The sequence below is a fragment of the Narcine bancroftii genome, chromosome 3 (genome assembly GCF_036971445.1).
Source record: "Narcine bancroftii isolate sNarBan1 chromosome 3, sNarBan1.hap1, whole genome shotgun sequence".
Classification (NCBI taxonomy): Eukaryota; Metazoa; Chordata; class Chondrichthyes; order Torpediniformes; family Narcinidae; genus Narcine; species Narcine bancroftii.
In genome coordinates, this window is record NC_091471.1 from 185,886,035 (window position 1) to 185,897,204 (window position 11,170).

Consider the following 11,170-nt stretch of genomic DNA (forward strand, 5'->3'; position numbering starts at 1 on the left):
GATTAAAGCATTATATAAGGGGCCATTGGCGAAAGTGACAGTAAATGGATATATATAAAAACAATTTGACTTAAGCAGATCAACAAGGCGGGGATGTCCACTATCTCCCTCACTGTTCGCGTTAGCTATAGAACCACTAGCAGAACTGATAAGAACAGAAAATAAAATAAAAGGGATAAAAATAAAAGAGAAGGAATATAAAATCAGTCTATTTGCAGATGACATTTTAATATACTTAACAGAACCAGAAATATCAATAAAAGAATTACATAGGAAATTGAAGGAATATGGAGAAGTGTCGGGGTACAAGATCAACGCAAATAAAAGTTAAGCAATGCCAATGAATAATGCGGATTTCTCAAAGTTTAAGAAAGAATCGCCATTTAGATGGCAAACACAACCAATGCGATACCTAGGTATACAAATAAATAAAAACCTCGGCCATCTATATAAACTCAATTACCATCCATTAATGAAAAAATTACAAGACAACTTAGAGCATTGGAAAGACTTACCACTAACACTGATAGGAAGGATAAACTGTATTAAAATGAACATTTTCCCAAGGATACAATACTTATTTCAGTCATTACCAATACGCCTAACAGAGAAATTCTTTAAGGAGTTAAAGAAAATAAGGAAATTTTTATGGAAAGGGGGGGAAACCGAGGATAGCACTAGATAAATTAACAGAATGGTATAAACAAGGAGGCTTACAACTGCCAAACTTTAAAAATTATTATAGAGCCGCACAATTAAGATACCTATCAGATTTTTATCAAACAAGGGAAAAGCCAGATTGGACTAGATTAGAACTAGATAAAATAGGGGAGAAGATACCTGAACATATACTATATAAATGGGATGAAAAATTGGTACAACATAGGAATTCACCGGTATTGCATCATCTGCTCAACATTTGGAAGAAGATTCATGTAGAAAGGAATAAAACAAATTACCAACTACCAAAACTAATATTGACGCAAAATCAGCTAATCCCTTTTACAATAGATAACCTTTCCTTTAGAGAATGGGAGAGAAAAGGGATCAAAAGAGTAGAAAATTGTTTTTCGGGAAATAAATTATTATCCTTTGAACAAATGAAGGATAAATATAATATAACTCACGATACAATGTTTGCATACTACCAACTGAAAACCTACTTGAAGGACAAATTGGGAAACAGTCTGAGGTTACCAGAAGGAAGCAATTTTGAATATGTGATTACAGACACAATGATAATCAAAAAATTTGTCACAAACATGTACATCAAACTGCAAAAAAAGGAGAACGAGGAAACTAATGGTAAAACTAAACAAAAATGGGAACAAGATCTAAATATAAAGATAAAGAATGAAACATGGGAGAAGCTATGCTCCGGAACTATGAGAAATACAATAAACACGAGGTTACGTATATTGTATCATTACAATATAAATGGATATACAGGTTATACATCACACCTCAAAAGTTAAATAAATGGGACCCAACAGTATCAGACAGATGTTTTCGCTGTAAAAAGGAAACGGGAACAACAATTCATGCAATTTGGACATGTGAGAAAGTGAAGAAATTTTGGGAAGATCTAAACCAGATATTAAATAAAATCACAAAAAGCAATATACCAAAAAACCCAGAGATCTTCCTCCTAAGTAATATAAGAAACAAAGAATTTGGACTCGATTTGGATGGAGCACAAAAAAGATTTGTTATGATAGCCCTAGCTGTAGCAAAAAAATGTATTATGTCAACCTGGAAATTAGAAGATAACTTGAGAATACAACAATGGTATATAGAAATGAATAAATGTATTCCATTAGAAAAAATAACATATAATTTAAGAAATAATATTACAATATTCAAACAAATATGGGAGCCATGCATGAAACACAATAGAGAAATCCTACCGTGGACTTTTACCACCTAAAATGACAGAAGGAGAAGATAATGAAAAGAACTGACTCAGTAAAATTTCTTGTTTATTTTTATTAAATGACAACATGGTTTAACGGGTTTAATGTATCTTATAGTTTGAACTTTAAATAAATGGGAAAGGGAGTGAGGGAGGGAAGGGAAGGGGGAAAAAGGGGGAGAAAAAGACACTGTATATATTTAAGAAGAAAAATGTCTGTATGTATCTTGGTCAATATGGTTTATAGTGTGAAAAATAAAAAAATTTTTAAAAAAAAGTTTCCAAATCTTTTCAGACATGATGGTTTTTGTGCAAGAAGTCATTTATGAAGGCCATTTGTCCATGATTAATTCAAATTATACGCAATCAAGGAAAAAGAATCAAGGGCTAGCAACATTCTTTGCGTTAGTACAGAATTGCGATAGGAACAACCCCAAGTGTAAATATGTTTCTACAAAGTCTTATTTGCACAAACCACAAGGAAGTCCAAAATCCCAGACTCATTCACACTCCCTTGGGAGGTGCCCATCACTATTAGCCTCCAGAGAGAGAGCCAATAGCCAGATATTCAACATCATTTTCAGGGATATCGAATTAAATTGTCTTACATTCTTTCTATCACTGACACCTGAAATTGAAAATGGAATTTTTTAATAAGCATGAGAAGCTGGGTTAATTCCAGCGTGCGTAAACTCTGCTTGTATAAGGTACAAACTAAATTTAAGTCACCTTGATTTCCCGACTTAAGTGTTATTCAATGTCCAGATCTTTGCACGAATGTATCCATAATGTCAAATTGCTAGGTGCTCTTGTTGACTTTCACATAATTTCAAGTAGACTTTTTTGTACATTTTGATTGTTTCTTTTAAAAATAAATCTACAAAATTTACAACCATTAACAAAATAATTTAAAAAGTCATTTCCATCACTATCTTTAGGACAGTATTTCCAGGAACCAAATATCACTTGATACTCTATACAAAACATTCTTCTGAGAGAATGTAGGCAACAGAATTTGGTGACCACCTCAGACCTCAGTGTCATTTTCTGTTCCTTGTGCAGGTTCACATGATAAAATGGTCTGTGATTCTGTACCTGTGGATCAAAACATCAGAGATGTAAACCAGGGTAGATGAAATTCAAAGGTCTTCCCCCTTGGTCATGGACAGCAAGCTTCATTACTGCAGTAATCCCACTCAGACAAAGAGTCACCCTTCTGCAGCACATCAGAAAGTTAGTGCATCTGTACATTATACTTGTGTATATAACAATAAACTCTCATTCACTTTGACCTTCAGCCAATTCAAGAATCATAAATACTTTGGGAAAGGTGATAAAGTTCACAATTCACCTCCTAGCATCCCACCTACCTTTCAAAAAATCTTGCCGTTAGAAATTTATCTAGATCAGTGGTTTTCAAACTTCTTCTTTCCACTCACATACCACTTTAAGTAATCCCGAAGTAATAGGTGCTCTGTGATCAGTAAGGGATTACTCAAGGTGGTGTGTTAGTGGGGAAAAAGATGGAGAACCACTGCTCTAGACCCAATTGTTAATGAAATATTTTGTTTGAGAAAAAATGATCATGGCCCATTTCCTTTGGAGTTATGAAACCCTGCACACAACGAGTCAATTAGGGACAATTAAAACAGTGGTTTTTAAACTTTTTCTTTCTGCTCACATACCAATTTAAGTAATCTCTTACTGCTGCTGACTCCTCCCTCCTTTCTCCACCTATCATTTCCTGCCTTTGCCACCCTCTTCCCCACCTGTTTGTTCAGACACCTGCCAGCATTTTCTCATACCTCAAGCCCGAAACATCAGATATGTATCTTTGCCCTTGCTACATAAAGGACACCGTTTGACCTGCTGAGCTTCTCCAGCATTTTGTGTTTTTACTTCAAACATGGTGTCTGCAGATTTTCATGATTTAATCCTGTCTATATCATCTTGTAACCTTCGACAACCTTCAGCTTCATCTACAACTCCTCCAATCTTTGTGTTATCCACAAACTTACTGACCCATCCTTCTGCCTCTTCATCCAGGCCATTTATAAAAGTCACAAAGAACGGGGATCCCAAAACAGATCCTTGCAGCATTCTATTCGTCACCAACCTCCAGGCAGACTTTCCTTCCACTACTATTCTCTGGTTTCTTCCTACAAGCCAATTTTTTATCCACATAGCCAAGGTTCCACTGATCCCATGCCTCATGACTTTTTGGATGAGTCTCTCATGGGAGACTTGTCAAATGCTTTGCTAAAATCCATATAGACCACATCTACCGCCCTACCCTCATCAATTCCTTTTGTTACCTCCTCAAAAATCTCAATTAGACATGTGAGGCATGACCTTCCCTTCACAAACCCATACTGACTATCTTTGAGTAGCCTGAACTTATCTAAATGCTCGTAGATCCTACCTTTAAGAATCCTCTTCACAAGTTTGCACACCACTGATGTAAGACCGGTCTATAATTCCCAGGATTTTCCCTATTTTTTTAAACAAGGGGACTACATTTACCATTCTCCAATCCTTTGGCACCACCCCTGTGGCCAAAGAGTTCAAATATTATAGCTTCTGCCCCAGCTATCTCTTCTCTCACTTCCTACAGCAGCCTGGGGTATATCATGTCTGGACACAGGGAGTTATCTTGATGTTTTTAAGAAGATCCAACACTTCCACTACCTTAATCTCCATGTTGTCCAGCACACAGGCCTGTTCAATTTTGACCTCACTGTGATCAAGGTACTTTTCTCTTGTGAATACTGACGTAAAGTATTCATTTAGGACCTCCCCAACCTTCTCTGCCTCTAGGCACATGTTGCCTCCTTTATCCTTCATTCTCGTCATCTTTCTGTTTTTCAAATATGCATCGAACACCTTGGGATTCTTCTTAATTCTACATGCCAAGGCCTTCTTATGCCCCCTTCGAACACTCCCACGTCCTTCCTCAAGATCCTTCTCATGAGCCCTTCCTATTTTCTGCTTCCTATATCTTATGTATGTTTTCCATTTCCTCTTTATTATTTGCCTGACCTGTTTCATCAGCCATGGTTCTCTTTTCCCTGTCCCAGAGGGACAAACCTATCTTGAACTCTGCACAAATGGTCCCTAAACTTCTTCCACATTACTTCTGTGCTTTCACCCTTAAACATCTGTTTCCAATTTATTCTCACTAGTTCCTTTTTCAATATTTTTACAATAATAGTACACAAATAGTAGCCATAAATGAAAAGTAATATATAAAAGGAAATATATGAAATAAATTTTTATATAAGAAAAAAACTATTACATATAAACTAGATATCATAAAATATAGCAAAATGAAGAAGATTTTAAAAAAGTAAATATTACAAATTCCACCCTTTCCCCTCCAAAATATTTTGGTAAGTACATATCATTTCACTACCATTAAAAGAAAACACAAACTCACAAAGCAAGCTCTAAGTGATCTTATAGATTATTAAAATAATTAATAAAAGGACCCAAAAACTTTAAAAGTTTAATTCCATTACATTAGAAGAGCATCTGATTTTTATTCCAAAAGTTAGACATGCCATCATATTTGATAGCCACTGAGTATGAGTAGGAGGGACAGCATCTTTCCATCTCATCAGTATTGATCGTCTAACAATAAGGGAAGCAAAAGAAACTACATGGGATTGAGACAGAGTTAAATTCGAATCAGTTGCCTTAATTGATACAAAAAGAGTAATTAAAGGATTAGGTGTCAGATTCACATTGACAACTAAAGAAAAGTTATGAAAAATATCTTCCCAAAATGTGGTAAGAAAGGAACAAGACCAAAACGTGTAACAAAATACCTGCTTCAGCCCTACACCTGTTATATTTCAAAGAAATACGAAATAAAATTTAGCCAATTGAACTTTAGAAAGGTAGGCTTGATGTACTCCCTTAAATTGTAAAATCAAATGGCGAGCACACAAAGAAGAAGAATTTACCAGTTTTAGGACAGAATTCCACGTAGTGACTGAGAACGAAAGCTGAAGATCTTGCTCCAATAATTTTTAAATCTTATCTAGAGAATTATCCCTAGACTTTAATAATAATCATATATAAATGATATCAGCTTTTTTTTGGACTCAGTTTTATTGTAGATAGTCCCTATCATATTTATAACAAGGTCCTGAGGAAGTCTCAAGAATATAGAATTCAAAAAATTCCTAATTTGTAGGTACCTAAAGAAATGATGTTTGGGTAGTTTAAATTTAAAAGATTGCTGTTCAAATGAAGCTAAATTAATAAATAAATCTTGAAAAGATTGATACCCAACTTAAATCATTCACAAAAAGCAGAATCTTGCACAGAAGGTGGAAAAAGAGAATTAAGTAATATAGGGCAAACAAGTAAAAATCTTTGATATCCAAAAAAATTTATAAATTGAAACCAAATTCTCAACAAAATTATTGGTTAATTTGGAAGAAGAAAAAGGTAATTGGCGCCTCAAGTAACAAAATAAGAGAATATTTTTAGTAGAATTAATTTCTAAATTAATCTCATTTCAAGCATCCATTCTCTCTTTATAATTGTTATGGGCCCAGAAGACCCCAAAACCCAGCAGCAATAGAAATTCACCAAGGCAAATGGTTACTTAAACAAAAATTGCTTTTAACTATCTTTGTTCATGATGTTTCCCAACGGGAACAACTCTGGGTCCCGTGGAAATTCTTTACCTGAGATTTTTTTTTTCTAGGACTTGGCTTAGCTCTACCGAATAGGGCCTAACCTTGGAGCATGACCAGGTTGAGTGCACAAAAGTTCCCATCTCTATGCCGTATCTAAAACATTGATCTGAAATTTCTGGCTTGGCCTTGTTCAATTTCTGCAGTGTATAGTACAACTGGTGTAGAAAATTATACTGCACCAGCCTGTATTGAGTTTTATTAATTGTGGTTATGCTGTCACAACACAGGTATGACCAGCACCATTCGTCAATCATTACACCCAAGTCTGACTCCCACATTTGCTTAGATTTATGAAGACCCGACTTTGGGCTTTCCGCTTGGAGTAAGAAACTTATGCATGTTCCCTTTCGAATCAGGGCCTCCATACCACTGCACTCCAGTAGGGCCATAGCTAGACCTCATTTGTCCCTTAAAAAAGACCTTATCTGAAGATAGCAAAAGAATATCCTGTTTGACAAATCATATTTATTTTTAAGCTGTTCAAATGATAGAAGTTGCCTCCCCCACCCCCCCCCCCCCCCACCCCACTCATAATAGTCCTCAAAACACCTGATCCCTTTCTGGCTCCAGGTGTCCAATATCTTGTTATCTCTTGTCCATAGTATTAAACCATTCTGAGTCAGGGGTGTTTTTGAAGACAGCGCCACTTTAAGTCCAATGCTTTGATTAATCTTGTTCCATACATGAAGAATATGCTTTTAATTAGGGGGTATCTTTGTCACCAGACAACATTTAGAGTCCCATTTATAAATAAAGTCTTCTGCTATCTTCTCACCTATCACATGCAAACCAATTTGTGCCCAAGATGGTATACCTCCTCCCTCAAAGAGTGAGGTGATAAACCTCAAATACGCTGCCCAATAGTATTTCTTAAAGTCTGGTAATCTCAGTCCACCTAGACTAATCTCAGGCTAATTTCTGCATGGAGACCCTGGCCGCCATTTTGTTCCAAATGAACCTACTTACCTGTGAATTAATATTCTGGAAGAATCTCCGGGACAATGCAAAGTCTGAAAGAGGTACTGAAGCCTTGGCAACACATTCATCTTAATACAATTGACCCTGCCCACCAATGTAATAACAGTATACTTGTTGAGAGGAATGGCCACAGGGGTACTTTGCTCTTTCTGCCTCTTCCCATTCCCTCTCCTGACAGTCACCCAGTTACTTTTCTCCTGAGTTTTAGGGGTGATTCCTCCCTGAAATTCCTGTCTATCACTACATCTGCCTCCTTTAAGCTCCGAAGTTCATCCAGCTCCAGCTTCCTAACTTGGTTTGTCAGGAACTGCAGTTGGATTAACTTTTTGCAGGTGTAGTCATCAGGAATAAACGTGCTGCCCTTGACTTCCTACATCCTACAATCTGAGCATTAGACTGCCCTAACTACTGCATCTATTACCTACTCCTGTTAATTAAAGAAACTTACCTGCCCTACCTCACTGGGAGCAAGCTGTTCCTCAGACTCTTCTCTGAAGTCTCTGGGGCCAAAGCCTCAAAGCTCTCCTCATTCACTGGGCTGCTCCTCTTTAGCTACCCCTCCCTTTATTTGTCCATGTTAACGTACCATCTCAAGTACTCACTACCACAAATCAACACTCTGCTTAACCCTTTAGTTGCCCTCCACGCTTATTATAACTTTTTAAATGTGACTTACCCAGGCTGATTTTCTCCATTTCCCGCTCTCAACAAGTCCCTGCTCCTTTGAGTCCTCCTATTCTGACGGTCCCGAGATCATAATGACCCAAGCCAACACCTCCATTAAATCTACTCTAAAACATTTCTGTCATGATATGGTGTTATCCCTAATCAGCCCTCTGCTGCTTCAACTGTGTGTCACCAGAAGTTGCTGTCATTGCAGTTTTCTAAATTTTTGATCTTTGTTAATAGAACAGTACAGCACACACAATGTTGTGCTGACCTATATAAACCTATTCCACAATCAATCTAACCCTGCCTTCCCTCAGAGTCCATAAATTGCTATGTCTCTTACAGCCATGTGCCTATCTCAGCCTCTATGCCAAGCAATACATTCCAGGCACCTACTAATCTCTGCAAAAATCTAACATCTCGCCAACTTCTCTCCACTCACTTTAAACAGGTGTCCTCTGATATTGGCCATTGCCCCTCTGGGAGAAAGGTACTGGCTGTCCACCTTAATTATGCCCTTCATAATCTTACAATCTCTGTTAAGCCTCTCATCCTCTGTCACTCCAAAGAGAAAAGCCCTAGTTTGTTCAAGTATTCCTCATAAAATATATTCTCTAATCCAAACAACATCCTTGTAAATCTCCTCTACGGCCACTCTAAAGTCTTCACATCTTTCCAACAATGAGGTGAACAGAACTGAACAAAAACTCTTAAGTTAAACAAGAAAGTCTACAGATGTCAGTGTGGTCTAACCAGAGTTTAACAGAGCTGCAACATCACTTCATGGCTCTTGAACTCAATTCTATGACTAATGAAGGCCAGCAAACCATAAGCCTTCTTAACCCTATCAACCCGCAGCAACTTTGATCCATGGACCCAGACCCTAAGATCTCATTCTTCCTCTACACTGTTAACAATTCTGCCATTAACCACATACTCTTGCTATTTTCCAGATTAAACTCCATCTGCCACTTCACCGCCTTCTTTGCATCCTGTTTACATTCTGTTGTAACCTGCAACAACCCTCTACACTACCCACCACATCTCCAATCTTAGTGTCATCTGCAAACTTACCCATCCCTCCACTCCCTCATCCAAGTCATCTATAAAAAAATCATGAAGAGCTGAGGTCCCAGAGCCTTCAGACTATTCACCAACCTTCAGACAGAATACACTGCATTTGCTATCATCTTCTGCCTTTGGTGGGCAAGTTTCCATGGCTCCTATGCCTCGACTTTCTAGTTGAGCCTACAATGGGGAGCTTGTTAAAGGTCTATCTAAGATCCATATACGGGTACTCTACATCCACCTCCATACCTTCATCAATCTGTTTTGCCACCTGCTCAAAAATTCAATTTGGTTCATGAGGCACGACCTGCCTCTGACAAAGCCATTCTGACTATCTTCTAGATCCTTGTAAATCTTGTCCCTAAGAATCCTTTCCAATAGTTTTCCCACCACTGACGTAAGATAAACTGATCTATAATTCACAGAATTCTCCATGCTAACTTTCTTGATCAATGGAACAACAAATAAAATCTTCTGATCCCATTTCTGTGGCCAGGGAGGACACAAAGATCATTGCCAGTGCCCCAGCAATATCTTCCCTTATTTCCCATAGGAATCTGGTTTATATCCTATCTGGTCCCAGAGGTTTCCAACAGCATCTCTTTATTAACCTCAACATGCTCCAACACCCTGCTCCATGCTGACCTTGCATTTGTCAAGGTCTTTCTCCCTGGTGAATATCGAAATGAAGTATTCATGATGAACCCCTACCTCTTCGAACTCCAGGCATTTGTTTTCCCTTTTATCTCTGAGCAATCCAACTCTCACTCTAGTCATCCTCCTGTTTTTCATGCATGTATAGAATGCCTTGGCTTTCCTTAAATCCTACTGGGCAAGCCTCATAATTCTTGGGTGGAGAGATTTAACAGGTAATTTTTTTAAACTCAAGGGTAGTGGGTGTAGGGGCGTATCTAAGGTATGGCAAGCAAGGCACATGCCCAGGGTGACACGAAGGGGGAGTGTGACCTGAAGGGGAGGGTGCATCCTGAAGGGGTGAGGAGGCGGCGGCTGCCCCCTCCCCCCCCCCCGCCCTCGAATGTGGCTGCTGTCGACCCGGACATACAAGGAATGCTCACCATGCTCGGTACACTCGTCCTAGCATTTGCTCTCATTTATACAATGCCAAATACATCATGGTAGCCACCAAGGCCAGTTCTCGCAAGACCTCCTTTTCACTGTTTATTTTAATGCATTGGCATCCCTGCCATAGGTGCCAGTCCATCTCCATGCTGAACGACTCTATGACTCTCTCTATAGCTGTGCCTGTTTTTCACTTCTTTCTTCCTCTTGACCAAATGTTGCACCTCTCTTGTCTTCCATGACAACAGCCCTGTTATTTTTACATAGGAGGCCTGTAGAATACTTCCCTTCCTGTTTCTGACTTCGACCCATATTGACTCTGTAAATATTTCCTCCACAATGTCCTCCCTTTCTGCAGCTGCAAAATGATTCCTGATTAGCATTGCCACTTCTCCCACCCCTTAAACCACCCTTCTCTACCTTTTTGAAATAGTTAAAACCTGGAACATCAACCAGCCAATCCTACCCTTGCAACAGCCAATTTTCTAACTACTACATGTAATTTCATGTACTGATCCATACTTCAGGTTCATCACCTTTATTCTTTATACTTATAGCATTAATGTGAATGTATTTAAACTCGTTCAACTGGCTGCATTTATGCCCTCTCCACTGCCTATCTTTTCTCATAGTCTCATTGCATATTACATCTACCTTTCCCTCAAATACTCCATCATCTGACCCAAATTATACCCTGGGGGTACTGGTTAATTGGGTGTAAATAGGGCGGCACAGACTCATGGGCTGAAAAGGC

General features: G+C 38.3%; 1 protein-coding gene across 1 annotated transcript in view; it reads right to left on the reverse strand.

Annotated features, from left to right (window-relative positions):
* Positions 1-1,925: 1,925 nt before the first annotated feature.
* The window catches only part of LOC138756327 (sodium/hydrogen exchanger 9B2-like), a 189,006-nt gene continuing 179,761 nt past the window's right edge, over positions 1,926-11,170 (reverse strand). Inside the window, exon 13 of the mRNA XM_069922855.1 lies at positions 1,926-3,007. Coding sequence (XP_069778956.1) covers positions 2,940-3,007 — 68 coding nt within the window. The 3' untranslated portion in view covers positions 1,926-2,939. The remainder of the gene's footprint in view (positions 3,008-11,170) is intronic.